This window comes from Tetrao urogallus (genome assembly GCF_951394365.1).
Source record: "Tetrao urogallus genome assembly, chromosome: 5".
Classification (NCBI taxonomy): domain Eukaryota; kingdom Metazoa; phylum Chordata; class Aves; order Galliformes; family Phasianidae; genus Tetrao; species Tetrao urogallus.
In genome coordinates, this window is record NC_136818.1 from 20,235,389 (window position 1) to 20,261,863 (window position 26,475).

At 40.3% G+C, this 26,475-nt stretch overlaps 1 protein-coding gene across 2 annotated transcripts; it reads right to left on the reverse strand.

Moving 5' to 3' along the window:
• Positions 1-819: 819 nt before the first annotated feature.
• WDR47 (WD repeat domain 47) lies at positions 820-16,389 on the reverse strand (the record flags this gene model as incomplete). 2 transcript variants are annotated; one of them, XM_079535306.1, is made up of 14 exons in its annotated part: positions 16,229-16,389; positions 14,684-14,767; positions 13,964-14,048; positions 11,502-12,304; positions 10,734-10,857; positions 8,262-8,440; positions 7,900-8,148; positions 7,194-7,269; positions 6,059-6,216; positions 4,322-4,491; positions 3,210-3,380; positions 2,626-2,757; positions 1,429-1,647; positions 820-962 (listed from the first exon to the last, which is right to left on the reverse strand). In XM_079535306.1, the coding sequence occupies exons 1-14, from the start codon at positions 16,384-16,386 to the stop codon at positions 820-822; spliced, it is 2,751 nt and encodes a 916-aa protein (XP_079391432.1). In that variant the 5' UTR covers positions 16,387-16,389. The 2 variants fall into 2 exon arrangements, with proteins under 2 accessions (XP_079391432.1, XP_079391431.1); XM_079535305.1 differs by having other exon boundaries at positions 10,734-10,860.
• Between the last annotated feature and the right edge of the window lie 10,086 nt (positions 16,390-26,475).

Here is a 26,475-nt window from a genome sequence, read left to right on the forward strand (position 1 = left end):
TTTCTATTATAGTGTTAATGGTATCCCTTTTACTTTGAGAACTGATAGCCATTAAGTTCACTGTGACAACTGCTGCCAATCCACTCTCTTCTACAGTACATTATACACAGAGGTATTCTGTTGCATTCAGAAAGCAAAATATTTTATGTTTCTACAAAAACAAATTCACTATGTTACTGTTTCCCCCCCTCCAACATGTCAGCTTGTTGAAAACAATGTCATGTAGTAATGAGAGCAACATTTCCCCCTCTAGATGAAAAGACCATAATCAAGATGTGGTTACCACCTAATCACCTTTGAAGTTCAGAGTTCATTACTAAAAAAGTTGATGTTAAAAAGTCTGACCTTTTGACAAGAAGTGATGAATATAATAAATCTGAAAAAACAGTGGAATATCTTATGTGTACATGGAACTACTTTGATACTGACTGGAAGTGTTGATCAACTGAAGTTCCTCTATAAAAATTTTCATTGAGGCAAAAACCAAGGAATGCAATTAATACCAAACTGTAAACACATCATTCATGTTACTTAGAGTGCACACTGACAATGAAAGTTCTTCTCAAACTTTGGCAACAAGACTACAATAGGTCACAGCAGCATGAGTTCACATGGAAGACTGAAAGCACTGCAAAAGAATATACTAAAAACACCAAGACCTCCTAGAAACCAGAAAAATCTGTGACAAGTGTCTCTTTTCAACATACTCTCCTACTCAACTGCTGCTCTCTGAATGCCTAATTCTTATTACTTGGTTTTTACAGTTCTGTAGTCTCAGGTCTCTGTGCTTTAGCTGCATAGGTTGCCTTTAGTTGCACTCTAGCCGTTGTAGGTCCAAAGGGTTACAGTTCTGTCTGCTGACGATGACAAGAAGGAAAGATCTTGCGTATGCCATCTGCATTGAATAACTTTGTCCTTGTGCTCTCCTACCACCATAAGAGGAAGCTGCTTTGTGAGGTCTCCTGCAATAGAGGAACAGACATCATCAGTTATCTCATCACTTTATATTCTAGCTCTTTATGATTTAATAAAACTTACAGGTGCATTTCACCTTATGAAGCATACTGGACCTTTCAACACAGACAGAGAAACACAAACACACACCACACATGCAACTGAACAGTCTGGGGAAAGGTGCTAAGAAAAGGTGTAAAGTACATCTAAACTCTTCACAGTAATTATGACAATACTTATGTTTTTCTTTTTAAAGGGCAAATTTTTTAAATGCTGTGCAAAAGCAAAGGCCAACTCTTCAAGCAATAGGATTCAATAGTTTTTACCATTATCAGCTCCTTACCCCTCACCAACATGATGACATTTCAAACATTTGAAATTCTATTCTTTTCTTTCAAACCAAAACATTATCTTTGATTCAACCTCTGTAAGAAAAACAAACTGAAAATTAACCTAGCATCTTTTGTATGTTACCTTGCAAGTCTGTCACCTTTATTTTCATGTCATAAGATCCTGTGAGCAAGTAGTGAGCCCCTGGAGAGAAGCGCACAGAACGAACATCACTTGCGTGAGGATGATAGCTTTGGACCATTCGCCCTCCTCGAATATCATACAACATGCAGCTGGAGTCCTCTTGTCCTGTAGCCAGGAGACGACCGCTAGGATCAACAGCTACTGAGGCTACAGCACTTCCTACAGGAGAAAAATACAAACCATTATATTTAAGCAAATGACAAAATGGGAATGTTATCACTTGTAGCCAGCCAGGATCATGATAGTGATCACTGACAGAATTGGTGTGTCTGTCCAGGCATTATTGGGTTTGCAACTTTGGAAAACTCCTGGTTTCTCTCCCTCTTTTGCAGTTGCAAAGGAGCTTCTCCTGGGTACGGTTTCTATCATTACTACAAACACATTTCCATTACATCACCCATTACTGGTGGCCACCTGTGTGCGGGATTTGACACCATGACATACAGACACACAACTATTAGAGAGCATCCAAAGGAGGGCTACAAATGTGGGGAATCCAGGTCTGGAGGAGAAGACATATGAGAGCAGCTGAGATAGGTCGAGGATTTGCTCACCCAGAGCAAAGGCTGAGGGGAGGCCTCCCAGCATCTGCAGCTCTCACAGGGAGTAGAGGGGCAGTGCTATTCTCTGCCCTCTGTGACAGCAACAGAGATGAAGGGAACAGTGTGGAGTTGCATCAAAGGAGGGTAGGTGGGGATCAAAGAAGAGTTCTGGCACCAGCAGGTGGTGGGCATCAAACAGACTGCCCAGTGCAGTAGTCACAGCCCCAAGTTGCTGGAGTTTAAGAGCGGCTGGGACAATGCTCTCAAACATAGGGTTTGAGTTTTGGGTGGTCCCACTGGAGCCAGGATTTGAGCTTGATCTTGTGGGTGTGTTCCACTCAAGATACTTGATGGTTCTACGTAGAAGTATAGAATGCTAGCTTACTTTTTTTTTTTTTCCCCCGAAACAGCTCATGTGTCTTGTGTTATTCTGAAGTACTTCAGAGACATGTTTGAATTTCACAAGGCAAAGTAGCTACCAATGTTTCAAGTGTTTGTTTATTTTTAAGGAAAGAAACAAATTACACCCTCATGCTTTCTATTAAGACCTCTGTTTTAATGCAAGAATGAGCAAAGGCGTGGAAGCCAGTCTTGCCTGTTCCATGAAACGTTGTTCCCACAACACGAACACAACTTGGTACTCTCAGATCCCAGAATCTTACAGTCTTGTCTTGGGATCCAGATGCGATCATCCAGCCACTCCACGTATAAAGTGCTAAAATATGACCTGTGGAAAAAAAGGATTCAGCATAATTAATCAAACAATGAAACGTTACATTTCCGATGATATTTTTGCATTCAGAGATTAAATGATCCTGAAGAATAGCTGCAGGTTCTGAAATAACAGTATAAAGGAATACTGAGCACTGCACCTTTTCTGCAACAAAGTATGCACTTCTGCCAATAAGATAACAGGATATTTAAAAACAAAAAAAAAAACAAAAAAAAAAAACAACCAAAACCCAACAAACCAATCAGACACAAAGAAACCAACAAAAAGAACTGTCAAATAAAAATATCTGAAACACAAAAACAACCAGCCTTCCCCACTATCACCAGAGCAGTCTAGGGATAATTGAATTCTTGCTCAAAGGAAAACTCAAAGATGACATTTCAAAAACAATTGCTACATGAATCTAATACAGACTTTTGAAATGCAATATGGAAGTAACAACTTACCTGTGTGACCACTTAAAGCATGCAGACCTTGCCCCCTCTGACAGTCTGTTGTATATATATTACAGTCCCCTGCTCCAGCACTTATTAAGATAGCACCACCACTTTCTGGTCCTTCCATAAAAGCAAGATCTCTGATTGTCCCATCATGCATGCTGAACTCCAAATCTGGACCTGCCATAACAAAAGCAATAATAAAAAGAATATGAGGCATATTTGGTTTAGCAGTCAGTGCTGCAATCTTTAAAGCAGTTATAGTGACAACACAAGTTACTTCAGGCAATGGCAGCATATGATCTATGATAAACGTATACTTTCAATAGAACTATAAATACTAAGCTCAAGTAAAACCCTCACTAATGCTATTTTCATTGGGTGTTGCTTGAGATTCCTACCATTCCTAACGTATAGCAAAAAAATATACAGAGATCATCTCCACAGGCAATTCCAGGCAAGGTTTACATAGTACAATTATTTCTTTTTGTGAATTGTGGTGAAGTAACACAAATACAAAAAGGTTTTCTCTGCCAGGAGGAAAGGATAACTAAAATCCAACAAGACAGGTCAGCCTGAGTTCAAAATAAAATACAGCCACAGTCAGAATAATGGCTGTAAGGGCAAGGCAAAGAAAGTAGTATTTGTGTAAAAGAAATACCAGATTTCTACAGAGAAAGAGATGACAACAGAAGTAGGTGAGGAAAAGATAACTCAATTTGGAAATAAACTTCTACTGGCAATTCTTACAGACTGAAGCTGGTAAGAACATTCAGCTATTTACCAGTATTCGAAAAACAAACTTCAGATGGCAGCACAATGCCACAGAATCTCCAGATCAAAGACAAAATGAAAGCAAACTAACAAACAAAAAAATAAAACCAACCCAAACATCCAAACTTAATTAAAACCCAAAGATACTCCCTAAACAACAGCCTCAGTGTCCATTTTCTTAACAAAGAGCACAGTGACAATAGATAGAAAAAGGGACTACATTCATTCACGTATTAGAGAAATTACAGCAGAACTCAACTACATAACCTAAATAATTTAAATAGTCTTAAGTAGTGGACGAATAATCTAAAATTACTTCTTTACGCGTGCACACACACACACTCTACCTGTTGCATTGCATGTTTCAGCATTAAAAGGCAGTACTTTCACATATTTATCATTAGAACCAGTAGCCAGCAACTGTCCACAGGGACTCCAGGCCACACAGTAGATCGATCCTTTATGATGCTTATTCCTTTTGAAGCGAACTACTGGTTGCTTAGGAGTATTATAAGCACTGAAAGACAGTAAAAAAGAAGTGTTTTCTTTTTATTTGTAAGGAAAATCATGTGCTCTGTAAATAAACTGCTTCCTACATGTTAACCCTGCTTGAGAAAGAAGCAAAAGAAAGCTGCTTTAAGAATCTTCTTTGTCCATTAAAAGAAAAGTAGTACGAAAAAAAAAAAAAAAAAAAACCCAGCCTTTCTAGCACATATGTGTGTGTGTGTGTGTGTGTGTGTGTATAATATACACACCGTATATTCAAAGGGAAGAAACTAGATCAGCTTTACACACAGCAGAAGTAAAAAAACAGTCCAATTTAAGTACATTCCCTCCCTTTCAACTGAGGAATTCCTGCTCCTCTAGAAGGAAATAGTCCAGTGCTTAATATACAGTATTGCTGTATCCAACATCAACGCTCACTGCAGTAACATCAACAACAGAAACTCAGCAAATTTAATCACAACTGAGGAATTTGAAAAACATACTGCTGACACCTGATAAGAACAGAACAGAGGAAAAAAAAAACCAACAAAACAAAACCAGGACCACTCAGTTTGCATTCACAGAAATAGATTTTTTGCAAAAACCAACCGTTGTCTGTCTGGAGTCAGACTGTTACAAAGATTGTGTTTCAAAACATTTCTTTGCTGACTTGAAAATCCCACGATGGAAAGTTTTTGGCAGACTGAGCAAAGCAAAAGACCAGTTAAGATGCACAAGTACATGTTCAAATGAATAAAGTCTCTGCATTCCTTTGATACCCAATTTCCATTTTTGATACCCACATTATGTCTCTTGTCAGAACAGATGCATGCACTTCTCACAAGAGACCAATGCTGCAGAGTCAATCTAATCTTTCCCAACATTTAGAACAGTAAGTTGTGTGAGGAGAGACTAATCACTAATGATAGTGAATTGCCTGTCCTACTAGAAACGCTGGCACTGTTTACCAACCAAGGAGAGAATATTTGGGCGTCAAGCCCAGCAAATCAGTCTGCACTGACTATGAAACAGAACCATGTGGAGTTAGCTGATGCATTGTCAATAAGTATTGTAGAATTAAACTTCAAAGACTTTTTCACCAATTAACTACAAAGGCTACTTACTGATTTACTGTACTATGTTTAAGGGGAGGGAATGGGTAGAAATATTCAGATTACCTACTGAACACTTTAAAAGCCTGAACATGAATCCTAAACTGTGCGTCCTTGTAGCTCCTTCTGAAACTGTCAGGTTTGTGCTTCCCCTGTGCTCCAAGAAAATCATGTTATTGGAGCAGAGGCAAGGAGATGATGATTGAGATGGCAATATTTACTTTCAGAGCCCACCCACTAAAGCAAAATAATGCTTTTATAAGGAAAAGTTGTTGCACAGCAATGTATCTAGCACGAAATGGAAGAGCAAAAACTTGTCCACAAACACATAAATACTTCAGATTGTTTTGGTTTGACAGTTCAAAATTGTAATGACGATTGCACTACTTACAACAGCAAAATAAAGGAATGAAACATACAGGTATCAGTAGCTACTGGAGAAAGAAATACTATCACACAGGAAAATAAAGTTACAATCTTTCTTACCTTGGGTCAATTACCTCTGGGTAGGCACACACTCGCAAGGTTTTAGAGTTGGAGCCAACAGCATATAAACTCCCACTGGGATGAAAGGCAACAGCTCTGACAGCTTGTGTGTCTTCTAGAGTATTAATGCAAATGAACTGCTTTTTTGATTTGTCATCCTACACAGAATGATGACAGTCAAATTAGGTTCTTAAAGCAAAACCAGATGTTGGAAAGTAGGCTTGATTGTTGAAATAATGGTTATAAGTTACTCTGAAAAATGTACTAGAAAGCAGAGGACCAGACTAAATTCAGAATTTGGAAAAACAATGTTTATTCCTGGTCACTGAATGACATTCTTCAGAAAATTCATTACTACAATTCACTCCTAAGCTGACGTTAGATTAACATTTCTCATCCTCCCCCCAGGACACTCAACAACTATCTTCCTTAACAGCCAACTCCTAAGTCTACTATTACAATTTATTTCTACAAATACACATCTAATCCAGGTGAAACTCGTAAGGGGAGCAAAGCTACCAACTGAGCTGCTGCTCAGAACTACTTGTGCCATACTTCCACATTTGACATCTAGAGTACCATGACCAGTACTTGGCTCCACTAAGATGACCAAGGGAGTGGAGCTTTCCTTGTGCAAAGAGTGACTGAGGGGGTTGGGACTGTTCCAGAAGAGAAGGGCTTGAAGGAGGCTGGGGTCAGAGGATTTAATCAATGAGTATAAAAACCTGACAGGAGAAGTAAAGAAGGCAGAGCAGTGGTACTCAGCACAGGACAAGAGGCAATGAGCACAAATAGAAATACAGCAAGTTACATTTAACTACTTCTGTTGTTTTAAACAGAACACACAGAGTAGTCAAGCATGGAAACAGGCTGCCTACAGAGGCTGTAGAGTCTTAATCCTTTTCAATACATAAAACCCCACTTGAACTGGCCCTGAGCAATCTACTGCCACTGAACTTCCCTTGAGCAGCTGCTGTGGACTCGTTTTTCAAAAGTCCCATCCACCCTCAATTGTTCTGTGACACTAAGTATTACATTCAGTCTAACCATCTATTAACAATGAGAGAATGTCACATAGGATCAAGCGCTGAATCTTGCGAAATCACACACTGTACAAGAGAGTAAGAAAACTCACCTCATCACCTCTTGTCCTATTTAGATTCCCTGAGGAGTCCTCCAACTGTGGCTGAGCGACAGCATGTTCTGACACACTGTTTTGATTTGATTAAGAGTTGAAATGCACAACAGAAAGAAAAAAAAAAAGGAAGGAGATTTGTTTGTTTGTAAGCATTTCTGGACTAAAGCTGCAGTCACACTGAGAACTTACATCACATGTCTAACTCCTTATCATTAACATACTATTTTTACAACAGATTGTCATTTTTTGGACAGCTCCAGGCATCAAACAAGTCAAAAATTAAAGAAATAAAAATATTTTCTTTCATGCTATAATACACACAACACATACATGGCAAAATAGTTTCTGCTTTTAGGTTAGCATTCATTTTACAGAAAATCCAGTAGCTACCCCCATTTATTTTGTATTTCAGAAGCTTAGTAGAATTACAAAACAAACGTTAATTACACAAATAATATGGAATAAGAGGTCTGAAATAAAAATTAAACATAAAATAGAAGCCATCACAAATAACCACCATTTCTCCTAAGTCAAGAATTTATTTTAAAATTCGTATAAAAATACCTAGACAATAGGTCACCAACCGTACACCCCCAACTCAAACAACAAATCTGTTTGGTATTGATAAGTAGATACAAACTGCTATTTCCACAGTGCTAGGAGAAGGGAATTTCCAGTCTTAAGCAGGTATCAAATAACTTACATTTGATTCCCCTGCACAGGTGACTCTTCAGGAAAGGGTATCTGATTAGCTGATCCATGCTTTCGAGGAGTGCTTGTGCTAACACTTTGGCCATCAGTCGGCATCCTCTGAGCAGCATCTGATGTAACGTTACTTGCTAGACTGGTAGATGCATTCCCTTTGCTCCCATTGCATTGCTGGCTAAGTGTTTGCACACCATTTCCAAGACTGTCCATACCTATATTTAATTCTCCTAGCTTCTGGATAGACCTAGTTAAAACACAACAACAAAAAAAAGAGAAAACAAAACTAGGTTAACATGCGAACCTGCAGTTATGCAAGTGGCTAGAGAGAAAAGGAGAAGAGTAACAGATACCCCCAACCTGTTAAGAAACTGCTCAGTAAGATTCTGTTGCTGGTCAGGTCCATCTTCTTGATTTACACCACCTTCCAGCAACATCTGCTGATACAACTGCCGCTGTTGCTCTTTTTGTTCTAAGTGCTGCTGGTAACGTAGCCTTTGTCTGTAGTATTCTTGAAACTGCTCTGTTGAATCACGAAGCTTAGAAAAATAAGAATAGTTACTTGCAGAATTTAAGCTAAATACTCACTCTCTTGTTCACTAATTCATTACAGGCATCAAAAGGTCAGCAGTACTTTCATTTTCCCTAAAACTAAATACAATTTCCTTACTAAAGAAGGAAATCCCTGCCATACCGTGCTGTTAGTATTGGCGTGCTGCCTTCGTGCTTATTTTAGGACAAGACTGCTACTTCCAAAGTAGTAATTAACATCAAAACAAACAGGTAATCAAAAGGTGAAAATAAAAGAAAAACCACTAAACATTCCAAATTCCAATTCATATTTTCAATATCATTTCAGTATTTTCTGCTGTGTTGATACCTCTCTGCAATCAGTCTGGAGAACAGATTCCTATCTCCCAGCGATCAACATTAAAAAATAGGATGTAGCACCTCTAGGCAAAACAAATACTTCAGCTTCCTTTTACACTGTCTCTTCACATTTATGTAGTCTCTTTAGCTTCCTCCACTACTCCCTGCCTTCTGCACTCACTCCCTGCCACTAGCTCCCAAGGACTTCCTGCTTTCTGCACTCCCTGCCTCTGTTGCTAGCTCTGAATGTCACCATCAAAACCAGCTGAGAACAAGTTCAAAAAGAACAGTGAAACACACAAAGCCTAAAGCACTTCAGTCCAAGATCGAAGTATTAACAATGATGTGCATTTTCTGAAAAATAAAACAATATTTTTACCAACTGAAAGAAAAAAAAAATGTAGTAGTAGCAGTAGATAAAAAAGTTCTTCATACTTGTTAGGTTTCCTCAAGATGAGAACTTGGAAATTATCTTTGAAAGCTTAAGAAGCATTCCAACTATTTCAAATACATGGCCCATTTCCAAATTGCCGAGTTAGCATCCTTACAAATAACACGCATACCCTGGAGCATATTTTTTTTTCATAACTAGTACTTATTTGCTGCAATTCTGGGTCCTTTAGTCTGAGTGACAATGATATAGAATCCAAAACCTAAACGTTGTATAGATGCTCCGTAGTATAAAACCTGGCTTTTAAAATCAATCTTTCCAAGAACAACACAAATAAGAACTAAGGAGACATGAAAGAATTTCTCATTCACGCAGATAAACACACAGCAGTAACACAAACAAAACCAAACATGAAGAAACTGGACTGGATATGACTTTGTTTTTCACTTGTGTATAACAGTCCAGCCAACATCTTCACCTACAGTTATATCTCCTGCCTTCATTCTCCCCCATAAACTCTGCCATGGTCTTCTGACTTTTGAGGACTGCTCTGCCATGTGCCTAGCTAAGCTCTCTCTTCTTTCCCTTTCCTTATTCCTAACCCACATAAATCATGTCATTGCAGCAAAGAGGTTACTCAGCAAAGTCCTTGAGTGGAGCCAAGTCCTCACATTTAGAGGATTCTGTTAATCCCCTCACAGCCCCATTGCCCTACTCAATCACCCAGAGTCTACACTAAACTAGTCCTGTTAAGACTGGACTGGTTTTCAGTACCGTAGAGATGTCAAAAGTTTACTTAAGAAAATCAAACTGGAGTCTACAAACCAAACAAACAACTGGATGTTATTTCTTCACTCAAACACTTAGTACAAATATTCAGGTAAGAATACATTGTTACTGAACTCAGAGGCAGATATTTAGAATGGTAGAAAGCAAAAAGAATGGGTAACTGTTCATCCCTTCCTACTGAACTGCTATTTCACCTTCCCCATATTGCCATTACAGGACAGGAAAAAAGTCAAGGCCCAAAGCTTTCAAACTCTTTTGTTTTTTTTAAATAAAAAGGTTATGCTACTGGATTCTGGACAGCAAAGATACGTTTAGCAGGGATTTGATATTTGTTATCTGTGCTCTAGACTAATTACATACAATGGCCCCTGAAAGTTGACAGTAACACTAACACTGCAAGCTACCCTCTAGATTGCTGGCTAAAACACTACAAGGATTCTTAAGCACTGTTTAATCTAACATTGCTGATTCAGAGCTCTGCAAAATTTAAGTTACATGCAATAGTTTAGCAACACTAAGGTGAGAATGCACCCAGGTTCACTGGGTGCGCTACAGACTTAACTGACAGCAGAGCATTTTACAATGAAAAAAGAAGTGTCTTATATAAAATGCAATATTGTAATTTAATTTGTTAACATCTCATTAAAAAGCCACCAAGACTGAAAACAACTTACTGTCATGCATGAAGTTCTCAACACAAAAAGCAAATTATGAACATATCAGAACACAGCTCCAAAGGCTTCATTATTTTTCATGTTATTATGTTTCAGAACAGCCAGTACCTCATTTTTCTCTTGTTTGGCCGATCCCTGACTCTGTGCTCCAGTGACTGGCTCATTCTCTAGAACTAAACTCTGGGACAATGCCTCGCTGCCAATGGGATGCTGTGGCTCCACAGGAGTATCACTTCTCAGAGCAACATGAAAAAGAAGTGTAATTGAGAAAAGATATGAGCAGAAAGTCCACTGGTAAGAAGAGAGAAGTAACATTTTAGAGTAAAAGCTATAGGAGTTAAGCAATCTACAAACTGCAGCTATGAAGAGGATGGCAAAATCAAACATTAAACCAGATCATTCAGAAATGGCAATAACTCTTTTCAAGAGAAACATTGAGCATATTTAGTTATTTGCAGTATCGTGACCCAAGTTTACAGACACTGAGAATAACAAAGATGGAGTTAGAGCCATCTCACAAACAGCATATATTTATCGGTGAGGAAAAAATTCAAATTAATAACACAACCTCTATTACATAATCAGAACATAAATTTGGATTTATATACAAATACAAACTATATAAGCTATAACTTCCATTTTCTGTACACCTAAACTTCAAGAAAATCCTGCCTGAACCCAAAAGGCTCACAACCAAAATCTGATTTTACGAAAATCTGATTTTAATCATAAATGCACGGGGAATAAAAACCCTTGCCCACTGAGTTTTACTTAACCAGCCACTAAACAACCAAGGTAAGTTTCAACATTGCACTTACGTCCAGAAATACAACACATGTAATTTTAACCTAAGCAAAAAACTGCAGTTGCACTTACCGCTCAGGTGACTCCTCAAAAATGCTGTGACACTCGGTGTTCTCCAGCATAAGACTTCGGCTGAGATTCTGTACTCCAGGGTAATGGAAATTAGCAAAGGAGTGCGACATGGGAGAAGTTTTGGTCCCGAGGTCTGTGACACGCTTCTCATGATTTGTTAACCCACAGGACAGCCCGTCTAAGGCGGGGTTTAAGGAGCGGGTCATGTAAGCATCGGCTGACTGAGGCCGCCTCATTGGGGAGGATGGGTATGGAGAAAGTTTGCTAATAAGAGGTGTCAAAAGATCAGCATATGCAGCTTTTGTAGGCTTGAGGAGTTTATCAACATGAATATTAAGCATCTTCTGTTCAAAAGCACAGGAAAAAACAGTAGCTGGCAGGTTCTGTAGCCACGATAACAAGCTAAGGTCCAAATCATCGCACCCATTACCACATAAGAGATCGATGCCCAGCAATACTTCACTTTCTGTAATTTCTTCTCCTGTTGCTTTACTCTGACAGAACTCCACACAACATTCATAAAGCAACCCCTTCATTACAAGCTGAAATAAACGATTGTTACTTGCTTTGAAACCAGCCTCGCTCAGTTTCCTATCAGCGGGAATGAACTCTGCCACCATGACACAAGCTTCTTCAAAGCAGTGCACCCGCGCTGTGCTGGGATTCCAGTCTTTGAATTCTGCATGGTTGGTCAAGCGAGGCAACGTGAGCAGCAAGCAGAGTTTGCTGTAGTCTTCCTTAGAGGGGCAATATTCTTCTAACGCATGTAGGCACTGCACAGCCTCTCGCATGGTGAATTCCAGCTACAGAAATATTCAAATCAGCAGAGTAGCTCATACTACACGTGTTTCTATAGTTAGCAGAAGAAGAATGTGCAGTGGCAGGATTTTCCCACTACCATTCCTTTATTAATATTACTGTTTCTATTTTAACCAAAATAGCATACGCTGTTTTAAGTCCAAAATTGCTGATGCAAATGCATTTACAGAGTCAAATTCCTGGATGTTTATACTTCCTGAAATCTCCACCTTCTGCCCCATTCCTGCTCTTACTTTCTACAGACCTATGGAACTTTCACATCACCGCAGATTTTGCAGGCTTAAAACTTCACATCTGCAGCTAAACAGCTTCAATTCTATTGTAGAACAGAAGGTTACTTCCATTCTCAGGGCCAACTCTATATACATACATTTCCCCCCCCCCAAGCTTATGGAAAGCTATCAGCATAATTATAAAAAGTGGCATATTTCTCTAGTTTCCAGTTATTAGCAAATTTCATTTGTCTTTTATATTAATGTTTTCTGTTTTCCAATCAGGAAAGCATTAAAAGAAGTAAAAAGAGTTAAAAAAGAAGTTAAAAAAGTTAACCTCCACAGATAACACCTATGACTACATGGCTTTTAATAGAAAGCTTGTTGAAAATAAAAGTCAGAAAAACATGTTAAACACACCTAACTCAGTATCTTTAGTTTAAAAGCTTCTTTAAAAAATAAAAACAAAATCAGTAACATCCTACCTCTGTTCCCTAGCACATTCTCAACGTACAAGCCTTTCACCCACAAATGCTTCCACATCTGGTAACATTCAGCACAAAAATAAGAAATGGATTTGACCATCTTCTCCTATACCATTATCTAATAACTGTGTACAGACAGACTGATTACAGAAGTGTGTGATCCCTTTACAGCACTTACTTCAAGCTTTGTCTACACTGTCAAAAAAAAAAAACTCTGTAGTATATGTAATGAGAGAGAATTCAAGCTAACTCAGTTCTCAAAACAAAATCAGTTGTCTGAGAACTACTGGAATCCTTTTTTTTTTTTCTTTTTCATTTGATAATCTTTGTGTTAGAAAATTACTACTACTGTATCACAAACACAAATGAAACTCTGATTAAGTCCACAGACAGCAGGCCTTTTCTGTCACTTGAATTTGCCATTCAGGTCTCCATATGAAAATCTAAGTTACAGCTCCTTCTGTTGGCTTATTTAATTCAGTCAGTCCTTTGTGACTGCATCTGTTGCCATCAAAGAAACAACAGCATCTTTTCCTCTTTAAAAGCAACAGAAAAGAAGGTTAAGATCAATTTCATCTCTCATTTGGACCTGACTCTGACAATAAATTTCCCTGATTTTCAGGCCTGCCTCAGAGCCCTCCTGAAAACAAAGCACTGCTCTTTAGCATAATGGCCTAAAGTAAATTTCAAGACCAAAAGATGACATACGGTCACTGATCTATACCGCCACTTTTCAAGCAACCCTTGCATATAAAATTCTATTTGAGACCTGAGGATCAGATTCGCTTCCAAAGGACACCAATTAGTTTGTCCATTATTTATGAAACCATTTGGTAATAGATAGAATTTGGGTATTCAGTCTGGGAGCATTGGTTTTTCTTTTAATTGAACCACGTGAATAAGTTTCTTGCCAATATAAAATTCCCCAAACAAAGACAGATCTTACATGCTGAGGCTCGTCTTCTGCTGACATTGCATTGTTTACACATAAGGCCTCCAAGAACTTCTGCTTCATAATTATGTAACGAAATCTGCAGGCAAGTAGTGAAATATTACCCATCTCAACCCAGTAGTTCAATATTCTTTTAGAAACAAGCAAAGTATTTTACTTTTTTTAAATTATTTTAAATTTTATAAATAAATTAATATAAATTAATATAAATAAATTTTAAATATATTTTAAATTATATTTTTTGATTTAGGGATAGAAGTGACTGCGTTAAGAAACTCTGATCAGAGTTTAACAGAGTTGTAACCACAAAATTTTAGCAGGACATGTTCTTCTTCAATCACTGCTTTCAAAAATAACACATTAAAAATATTTGAAGGGTCATAAGGGGATAAAAAAAGTAAAGCAAGCACACTTGTTTCTCAAATAAAAACACATCCAAATGTAAAAGAACAGTTCAAGATGCAGCACTGCATTCTGAAGATGTAAAGCAAATGAAAGCCCATTACACCCTCTGTGCACGAGGCTTTTTAACTTCAAGTATAAATAACACACCCACATGCAATCAGGAACTGCATACAGGACACACACGCACACAAAACAGTTAAACACTGAAACCTACTGTTTCCATAAAGAATATTTAATTTCTTGTATTTCTCACAACCACTCCCAAGGACAATGTAACTCATACACAGAGACATATATACTCTATTCTACCTTTTCTTGTCGAATTTTTCCATACATTCGAGAGGCTGAATAAATTGAAGAACCTCATCCCACTGACCATCAAGAATCAACTGCCTAATAAGAGAAAAACAAAGACACTGCTTTCATTTCACCAGACAAGCACATTATCCTTCTTTCTAAGCAACCAGCTTAGAAAGCTATACACTTAAATGACAGCTGGATATTTAAACGTAAAACAGTTGATCAATCTGTTTGGAAAAATTAATGCTTTGCACATATGTGAAAATGACCGATACGGTAAAACACAAATCACAGCACTGTGTAAAAAAGAAATTCATGCAGGTACAAACACTGATGCTTTTAAAGACATATCAATGAAGATTAAATGGCCCTGTGTTTCCTGCTTCACTTGTAATTCTTATTGAGTATTCTTCAAGTAAGAAATTTTAATTAAATACAATTATTCAAGGAAGACACTGCTGAATTGAAGCAGACTTAAAAATATGTTAATTTTAACTGTATAAATACTGTTGGACCTATTCTTATACAAAGGGGTGCAGAGCACCTATATTAAGAATATAAAAGCAACAGCTTGGAAATAACTATGCTATGTGAATAGTGTGCTATGTTGCACAAGTGGATTACTTCAACTCCCAATGCACACCATACTCCCTAAAAGTCCAGCTCTAGAAGGAAAGGCTGCATTCCTCATGAGTTGCATAGTCTGAATTAACTAAGAATGAAACAAACAAGTATTACTACTAATTTCAATCTCTTTAGTTCTTTCATTTTATCCCAGTACCTGTAATCTCACTGGAAGAGAAGCTACATGAGAAAATCTGTTCAGTAATTTATGTATTTACATATTAAGAATAACCAGATAATAACCTTCTGCAAACATGAAATAATTTAAATACCCACATGATATTTCATGTCATAGGAGACCGCAATGCTGAAGTATTACATGCATCTACAGTAACTGCTTTTAATAATTCAGAGGACAGTACAACTAATGACACAATGTAAATGACACAAACTTCCATGCCTCCATGACCGCAGGTACCTCATCCCAGATCTTAGTACTAGTAGACTATAAGAATATTTTATTTGTATCTGGAACCAATCAAGGACATGCTCATTTCCACGTGACATAATAAGCAGATAACAACAGATCATTGCTGCTAGAAGATCTTGCTCTCCCATCTCCTGCTCAGGTGCTTTGCCCAACTTAGCCCTTGCTGACACTAACACGTGTTAAGACTCCTTCCCACTTTAAATTCATTAGCATGTCAGGAAAATAACTAAGTCAAAATGAATGAACATGTGAATAAACAAGAAAACAAACAAACAAACCTAACTCTAGAGCTTACGTGGATGCTTAGTCATTTACATTAAGTTGTTCATTTGTTAACTTCAGAGATGAAACACAGAACAGGGCTGGACCACACAACTGGGATAAGGAAGCAGAAGAACAAGATAAGAACTCCCCCTTAGTGTCATGGAGCTGCCCATGGAATCATTGTCCAACAGCATCCTTTCATACATGTGGTACTGAAGCACAGGAGAAAGGCCTACCTTAAGAACAGCATGTCATCTGAAAACAGGCCATTAATGACCCCGCTTTCTTTCTCAAGCGCCAGCATACTGATATGAAGCTTCCTTGAGTTCAGAAAATCTAGTATCAGTTTAATTATTTCAGCTTCTTTAACATTCACTGTTTCTTCAGCCGTCATGATGGCAGCCTGAAAGGAAAGAGAGAATTTCTGTGATGATCAATATCTTTTTGTTTGCTTACCAACTGTTGACTACTCGGATTTCTTCCATCGTTTTACAGGACAGAACACTGTAGCATTACAAAAACAAAAATCAACTTCCAAGTTTTCTTTATTCAAGATGTTGGTTATAAGGCCTCCAATAAGACTAACTCCACACCTTTACATTTCTCCTCTATGAATAGATAGGGTCCAGAGAAACCAGTCTACGAAGACACCAATCCCACTGCAGTAAAAGCACTATATGTGAAATTGCACCTCACTATTTGCCTTTCAGTGAAGTTCAAAGGGCATATGAATTCCCCAGCTACTACGTTCTATCTAGACATCTTACGTATAAACTTAAAATCAGATTTGTTAGAAACACATACAAAAAGTGAAGCACGCTAAAAAGCACAGCAAGCTCACACCTCAGCCCTTTTTTGAAGCTATAAATGGAGGTTTAACCAAAGCTTTCTATTATCCCTCTAAAAGGACACCTATTTCTGCCTGCATGCTTCATGAACAATCTCACTCTGCAAATCCAAGACAGCCCAGTTCAGCCGCTGACTGCTGGAGCCCCCTATTCACTCACCCGCCTCCACCTGCCCGCTCCCAGCTCCTCCTCAGCACCATTCCCCTCTTCCACTGGGGCAGCTCTGCCACCAGCTTGTGCCTGGGAGCAGCCCAGGCTGTGAGGAGCTCTCCAGCCGCCCCCTGGCACCACAGAAGGGCCAGGCACCAACGCAGCACCTGCCTGCTCGCCTGAGAGGCACGGGGCGCTACTGCGGACATGTGGAACCAGCACAACCACACCTTCTGGCAGGAGCAAAGCTGCAAAATGACTTAAACGGATTACGAGAGCATACAAAAACAAGAAGCTGGTATCAGTGATGAGCCCCCAGCAGGAAGCCGTATCCCCAGAAATGAGCTAAGTAGAATGAAAGCAATCAAAAGAACAAATGAACACACAGAGCAAAGCATCCACAGTAAAAAGTCACAATACCCTAATTACTCCCTAGAGATGAGAAGATACAAATACTCCAATGAAACTGATAAACCAAGGCTACTGAACTTCAAGCAATTGAAAAAAAAAAATAGGCATAAAGAAAGAGTTTTCCTCTTCATTCTCCTTATGACCACATGCCAACTTTTTTCCAATGAGGTTTTCACCAGAGCGTCTGATTGGGAACACATTTGATGATAGCAGCACAATTTATCCTGGAGCACCAGAGACCTGGCTGTGCCAGACACAAATGGCCTTCTTACAGCAACTGGGTTTGACTCTCATTGCAGTCACCCCAGTCACCTGCAATTTGGATGGGCTCAGGGCAGACACACCCAGGGACTGCGCACCCACTCCTGGCTGTGAAGTCAAGGGAAAAAAATTAAGATCTGGCTTGCAGAGCACCTTTCTGCAGGAAAGCAAACAGATGGACAGACAGCAAACAAACCCAGAGCCAGCTCCTCTAGCGAAATGCTCTTTCCTCACATTTTAGCACCATTTTTATTTCTCCTTTTGGCAATCGGGTCAGGATTTTTGGTCCCAGAAAAAAAACTCAATTCCATCCTTACAGACTGGAAAAGAAATAAACACAAATTTAACCAGGAGTTTAGCATTAACATCTTCATTCCTAGCCTCATCTAAAACATTTGCATTTAGCTTTTACTTTGCTTTATCGCATTGGCGGTTACATGAAACAACTTACATGGCTTCCTTGGCAAATAACGAAGTGAAGCTGAGTCAAACCTGTACTGAGCCTCGCCATCAGGAAACCATCGGCACAGTTCAGGGTAATACTCTCTTTGAAGCAAGGAACATCCACACCCCAGCTTTCTTTGCTGTTGGATCCATTGGAGTCTGCTCTAAGCAGGAAGTCACCATACAGACCTTCAAGATTACCTTGAATTATTTCCATAGGTTCTAAAACTCAAGTTATTTTTCCTTACTTATATTTCCCACATAAATTGGATAAAGGATGACCAGCACCCCACCATTTCACGTGGAATGAATAATGGCACCTCTGGCATCCTGCTAAGAAAACTCAAACATGTAGCTTGGATGCTGATCCTCAAAAGACAGTTTGAAACGTACCAGTAAGCTCATAAATCAGCAAGATTATGAAAACAGCGCACATTTGGTGTCAGAGCAACATTGCTATCAGACACGCAGATAGAAAATAATGGTAAACCTACTGAAGAAGGTTCTTCACTTAACAGAAAGTTCTTTTAGACTGATGAGCCCAGACTCCCCTGTATTACGCTGTCAAAAAAATCAGCAGTGCTGTAACACCATCATGACATCACAGCTATATATAGTTTTACACATGACACTGAAGTAAGTCAGTTTTTCTAACAGTCAATGTGAACATAATAATAAATGAAAATCAAACATCAGGGAAACTCGGGATTAGAGCTCAGCTGCATCTTTGGTCCATCCCCAGCACTGCTTTCTGCCAGCACATATGGCAACACAGCGTCACAGTCTGATCAGCTCTAGCACTAATACCAAGAACAACCAAAGCACAGCATTAACATGAGGTATAAGTGATGATAAAGGAGTATTAAAGCTGCAAATTTCAGTGTCCTCCGCTGACAAAGTACCTTTTCTTCTTACCCCATCTTTTCATAGCAATCCATTCCAACATCTGTCGCCCTTTTAAGTCCCCATAACCATCTCCTAAATAAACCAATATCAAGAAAAACTGAAAAATCCAACCAGCTCTCCTGCCACCCAGCTGACACACCTGTTCTCTGCTTCCAACGCACAAGATGCTCTTTAGCTGAGCTCTTTGGAACGTAACCTATCTACTTCTATGCTTCCCAGGGAGAGCTTTCACTCTTGCTCTGCTTTTACTCGTATTCTAAGCACAAACCAACGGCATCAACTGCCCCACGGCATCACAAGCGCGTTGTTTTCTAAGGAACGTAAACAGACACATAAGTACACTACTTTGGGAGAACGCCTGTAAACTGGAAAGTGAGTTTGGGATAGTCTCTAAGTTACCCTTCTTAGGAAAAATGTAATTGCATCTGCATTCACATGACAATTGCAGCAAGGTCTGACGTTGTGAAATACAAAGGAGTTGCCAAACTCCAAACAAGCATTACTCCTTTGTCTTCATCCCTCCCAAATGGGCCAGCGGCATGCAACGTGCCCTCACAGAGCTTGGCTGGGAATTCCAGTACTTCTTCCTTGTATTTCTGGGCATTTCAGCACCGCGCAGAGCCAATGCCGGGGGGCGGCGTTCAGGCACGCAGCGCTTCCACAGAAAACAACGGAGAACGCGAACGGCTTACAGAGCAAGCGAACGCGTTTTGGCTGCGGCGCACCTGCTCCGAGATCGCCTTTATTCGTCCCCACATGCGCCGCCAGGCGGACGCCCCTCAGCCGTCACACAGTGCGGGGCCTGGGAGGCCGCTCCCCGAAAGGTGGCCCGGGCCGGGGGCGAACGGCCAGGACCGCAGAGCGGCCCCGGAGCTCCCCGCGGCTCGCACCTCGCCGGGCCCGCGCCGCCAGGCCGGCAGAAGCCGCCCGCCCCGCGGAGCCGCAACAAAGGGACGTCGGCAACCGGGCGGCGCCGCGTCGATGCGCCCCGGCGCGAGGGAGGCGCGGCGGGCACCGTGCGGCGCGGCCGTACGGTGGAAATGGGCCGCGGAGGCGGCCGGCCCGCACCCAGCTGCGCTCGGGGACCGCCGGGCAGCGCCCGTCCCGCAGCGCGGCCCCGAGGAGAAAGCTCAGCCCGGCCCGACTTCTCCGCCGCGCGGCTCCCGTCCTCCGTCCCGCCCGAGCTCACCTGGGGCCCGGAGGCCCGTCCGCGCGCCGGCCGCGGGGCGTGAGGAGAAAATGGCGGCAGGCCTCGCTGCGGGGCGGGCCCGGGGCCGCGCTCGGTCGGACGGGGTCTCGCTATCGCTCGGCACTGCGGCCGCCGCCCGGCGTCGCGCTCGCCGCCCGGCGTCCAGGACCCTCCCCGCGCCGGGGCGGAGTGCCTGCTCACAGCCCGAGTGGAAGCCAGAAGGGAGCTGGGCGTCGCCGCGGGGGCGGGGAGCGGCTGGCGGCGGCGGGGCGGGGCCGCGCTTTGTCGGCGGCGGGGCGAACCCCCTACCGCCCCCGGGCCGCGGCGGGTGGCGGCGGGGCCCTGCCGCGCGCAGAGGGAACCGCGGGCGGGGCGGGGTGGGGCGGAGTCGGGCGGCGGAGCCGCGGCGGCTGCGGCTGCCGGGCCGGCGAGTGCGGGCTCGTCGGCGTTCCCCGCCCAGCGCGGCGGCTCCGGGCGCGTCCCTGGGAGCGGCCCGCCCCGAGGCCTGCGGCGCTCGTCTGAGGGCTGCGGGACCCGCCTCGTCTTCGCCGAAGATGTCGTGTGGCCGAGTGCCCGTCTGTAATTCGCGTCCCGGGTGACGGCGCTGAGCGGGCCCTGTCCCTGCTCCCCAGCCTGGTGCCGGCTCCCTCCAGGGCAGAATCGGTGGAAAAATGTGCGTTCCTCATGAAACGTCAGACTTACACATGCTGTATAGGAGATACAAAGATGCATTTCCATATGATTTAACATTCAGTGAAGTTTAACGCATCTTCATAATTCTCAGAAGACAGCAGCTAAGACCGATTATGTGAACACGGACTATGCTTTCTCTGTGTTCAGATATTGCATTGAGATGAGTTTAAGCAAACCGTATTAAAATGCCAGTGCTCCACATGGACAAAATTCTGGTACATACACAACACTGCATGGCTAGCCCTGTTGCAATGGAGGATGACGGTCTTCTAATTGAGGAAGTAGAGACCTGATTCGCTTTTAATTACATATGTATGATGTGTGACAGGTGGTCAGGGAACAATCTGGATTCTCTCACACTGATAGCTAAAAAAGCTAAGTAGCGCAGTGCATTGATCCAGCTTGCAAACTGTTTTGTTAAGAATCAGCTGAAGTGCAGCTGGGAAATGTCGTCATAATATTGTTCTCTTTCTTCTTTCCGAAAGGAATGCGCAGAGATGTCCTGCAGTCAGGCCCATGAGGAGCAGCTTGGGCAAGGTGCCACCTGGCTAAGCAGCAGTGACTACACACAGGATTAGCCAGGACTGGAAGCTGCCGGCTCCTTCTGCAGCACTGAGGTCTCAGCACCGCATCCCAAAAGGCTGGCTGGGTTCTCTAGCTAAAACACTGACTCCTCCCTTCTGCTGCAAAAGCTATTGCCGGTCGCTTGATTACATCCAGAGGCAAAGATTAATAGAAAATTTCATTTCTGTTTCTTAATAGAAGTGACTTAACAGCAATGATAGGAAAAATGACTTGAAAACATCTGCAGAACGTACATGTGGATGAAAAAACACTTTAAGCTAACCAAGCAATAGCCGAGCACATACATTTTAAAGTTTTATCTCAATTTCACAAATGGCTTTACTGTGGTTTACCAATCTCTCACACTGTAACTGTTTTCAGGGGACGTTTGGAGATCAAATCTGTGAGATTCCACCTCTAGAGGGCAAGAGTTCTGGTATGAAAGAACGGTAAGGCTTCTCCCAAGTTAGATACTCCAAAGGAATAATAAATTCTGAATTTACAACTATTCTGTTTCCTATGGAGAATGTAGGGCTCTTCCCAGGGAAGCAGTAAATTCCTACAGTCTTGAAAGAGATTTCCTGAACCAAGGATCTGCCCTCGGGGAGAGGGATGAACCATTAGCATTACTTGATGTGCCTGCTTGAGCAGTTAATAATTCTGGAGAGGATACGTAGAAGCATCCTATTGGAAAAGGGGAGATAGAAGCTCCTGTTCTTTGGCTGTTCAAAACTTTACTCTGGCACAGCAGGATACCTTCCGGGCAGCCTCAGCTTGCTTTGAACTCCCTAGTCATTATGGCACAAGAAGGTGACTCCGTGAATAGCAAAGCTGTTGGGTGTGGGTATTTAAGGAGCCTGAAAATCAGGATTAGTAGAGCAGTTCTGCACTGGCTAGTAACAAGGCAAGGCACTGCAGCCTGTTTTGTGCTGCCTTAGAGAAAAAAATGGGACTATTATATAGATAATGCAGGTGGCCACATACCATTTCAAGAGGGCTAAGATACCTTCTTGGAATGCTGACCTTGCACCTTATCTGCCACCAGCATTCAGCAGTTTGTGCAAAGCATCTTTATGCTTTTTAGGGACTATTACAGACCCGCTCAAGTCTTTACATTTTCTATTATTTTCATATTCAAGCAAGTTTTAAAGTATGCAGCCATTTAACTCTGCATTTGTACGTTCCCATCTGTTTGTAATGCTGTACAGGGAAGTCACTGAGCTGGCTGAAAAATAAGCAGTTTTGAGGAAAGGAGGGAAAACTATTCAATTTCACCTATATCAGTTTTAAATTCACTGCTAGAAGTCCTGGTATTGAATTTCCTATCTTATTGAAGCTGCCCTTAGAGTAAATCTGAATATTTAGACATTGTGTCAGCACAACAATTCATTTTGCCTGCTGGTGTTGCAGTGACATTGTGTCCCATTTCAGCAGAGATCCTTGCTCTTGCTCTGCAATCCAGCACAACACACACCCATGTATGCACGCGTAAAACTTAGGATGGAAAAAAACACTAATTAATGTATCTGAAAGGGAGGGCTTTTTTTCTTTTTTAAATACAATTTCTCTTCAGAATCGCAAAACTAACAAACAACTTATTTCACACAAGTCCCTCTTTACTAGCTGTCTTAATCATCTTGCTCAAGATGAGAGCATCTCGAAAACTTGCCCTTATGAAGCAATCCTATTACACTGACCACTAAGTTTGTATGTTTTTTTTAACACACAACTCTGTAGTCCAGTTAGTTCTATCAGTTGACTTGAAATTGTGGAACTCACCTCTGAAGAGAACAGGACAACTCTGTGTAGACTGCAAAAAGGTAACGAGAAGCCTAATTACTCATTAGCCTGGTTCAACCAACATTTATAAGCTAAATTATATGTGAAAGACTGCAGTACAAAAAGGAGAAATGAAAATTTGCATACTTAAAAATTCTGCATTGCTGAAATGCCATATGAAGAGAAAAATTAAGCAGGAATGTGGACTTCATATAGCTTCCATTTTTGTTCAGGAGTAAACACGAGAACAAATAAATACACATTTGGTGCCATGCTTTTATTTAAATGAAAGGAAAAAACTACAACGGTACCACATAAGTAGCAATGACAATATTTTACAGCACAGCATTTGAAAAAATATGGAAGCTATGCTCCATAGAAGTGGACAAGTAAGCACACAATACACTGTACATTTTCCAACATTGCCCATTAAATCAATTAAATAGCTGAATTTGGCTTTAAACAGCCAAATAATAAAAACTAACAGTCATCCTAAAATAAAATAAAAAAAAATCAGTAGCTGTTGTGACTGTTAGAATACGAAATTTTGCTCCAAAACCTAACATGATAGTTTGGCAATTCAGTCATAGCAACAATAGTAATACCCCTGATGAAAGCACCAGTGTGTTCTGAAAAGGTCAGTGATAAATACTGGCCTTCACGGAAAGCTTCCTTATTATTTTCATGTTTTCAATTTACCTTAATTTTTTTAATTTTTTTTTTTTTAAACATGATCCCAACCGCAGACCCACTGTAATTAGAAAATTTGCAGGCTTAAAAAGGAAAAGCACATCTAGCTTTACTTTTCCTGTATTAAGTAAAACTTTATACTGCGAGCAATGAACTTTTCAGCTGCATTATTCACATTCTACTTTTAAACATTGCACAAATCTTTCACCTGTTGACAAGTGTAGATTTCTTTAATACATTCAGATATATCTAAAATGAATCAGACAATTCCTCTGTTATGTACTTAAGCTCACTTTGATTAGATCAATGTGTGTCTTCACGGTGTTGCAAATTACCAGCTAAATCATAATACATGTTTTAGAAATGAAAATCCTCCCATTATTAAACTTCCTGTGAAGTCCTTCGACATGTGTAAGAGTTGATTCCAGCCTTCTGGTTTCTTCTATCACTGTATATTATACACAATTTCATACTGTTACTCAACATATTCCTACAATGGTATTCGCAGGAACTGTCTAACAGGCAGAATGTGCAAACCCTCTTGCCCCATTTAATATTATTTATAGCTATATACACAATATGTATACACTTGAAATATAAGAGTTACATATCCTGGTGATATACATGCAAGCAATAGGAATCTGCTAACCACAAATAATTTTGAGCCACAAACATATTAAACATATTTTAAAGTGTTTTTTCTTTTTTTTTTCTTTTTTACAGATTTAACAAATATACATAAATATAAGAACATAAATTACAGTAAAACTGACAGCATTTTTGAGAAAATATTTGTAACCCAGATGCATTGATGCCTAAGGCTTCATAATAATTTAAAAAAGTACTGTTCTAAACGGTTTAATGGTATCTCATTCAGGTGCATCTTTGTATAAGTAAATGAGTACATCATAGTAGTGAGGCATTGTTTCTCTCAAAGCACTTTAATGAGAGAAATATGAACTTAATTTTAGTGTCCTTATGAAAGAGAATGGAGCACACACTTATAGCACAACACTGTCTTATGTTAATGTAGGTGTCGCAACACTGAAACAGAACAGAATCACAAATCATTCAAGTCTTTTCCTGAGAATGAGATTTTTCCCCCAACAAATCCTCTGATGTACACTATCAAAATAGCCACAGATTTAGGGGAGGCTTCAAGTTTGTAGTTTGGTTTTTGTTTTGTTTTGTTTTTCAGAACAGTGCTATGCTAAAAGCAAATTATAAGAGAAACATCAAACAGAAGAGTAATCTGTAACATAATCAAACACTGTTTTGAAACAAAATGCAGCCCTTTGTAAATAATACTGAAATATGCTTAAAGTTTATCTTTGTAAATGATTATACTATCAATTTATTGAAATGTACCCTTAGGCCATTTCTGCCGTACGTGTTTCTAATTGTTAAGTGTCACAAGCCATCGTCTGTTAGCACACATCAAGAAAGGAATTTACTAAGACACTGAAAATTCTGAAATCAATTGCCTATTCCCTGGAAAACTGATCTGAAGGCAGAAAGAAAAAATGAGCAGTGGCCTAAATCTTACAATCAGTGGGAATTAGATACGGTGCTTCCAAAAGATCTGTGTCTCAGTGTATTCTGTGATTCTGAATATTTTTAGTGTTCTATCAGGCAAATATCAGCCATCTAGTCCTGATTGTTTTTCATGAGCTTTTATTCCCGCCATAGAGACACAGTAGCTGTGTGCTCTTTCTTTATCTGCAACAATGCAAAATAATGCACTTTTGCTTAAACTGGTTTAGAGTTCTGCCAAATCTTTTTGCTCTGCATTTTAATGGGATTATGAATACGCACGTAGTCAGTCATTAGATCTCAGATGGTAACTTCCCAGGACAGGAATAATTCCTTTATTCAACTACACCCTGACTTGCTAAATAATTTATTTGAAGGGAATTTTAAAACAATTGAAGGATTTTTGCTTTAGTGCTTAGTCTATAAGCAAATCAGTATTATTTAATTTAAAAAGAATTACAATTACTTAGGAGAATGAGCTGATTTTATTACAGTACTCAGTAAGGATTTTGCAGAACAGACTCATTTGGCTGTTCTTCTGTAACATATACCATTATAGAGTCTTTAGTGTAAGAGTAAATAAGCAAAGTTCCATGGTACTGAGGATATTAGGAAGTATTTCTCTCTCTAAAGAGAGAAAACAATTTCAAGACAAGCACAAATACTAACATATAAGGCAACGGATGTAAAAAAAATGTAGTTTGATTCACTAAAGATGAACATTCAGTGCTTCAGTGTATCCAAACAAAATACAGAGCGTACTCCGTACATTGTATTAGCACGTACAGATCTCCACACAAGTCAAACATTTCCATAATCAAAGTATTCACTTAAGCGACAATCTTCTGCACTCCTAAACACTGTGTTTACATTCCAGTTGGACATGATAATACAACTTTGTGTCCAGTTTTAAGTTCTAAGAGTCTTGTTGGCAACTAGAGATCTATTTCCTATAGGCAGTAAAGATGAAGTGCAAGTTTATCATAATTGTCTGAAGCGAAATTTCTCTCATCTA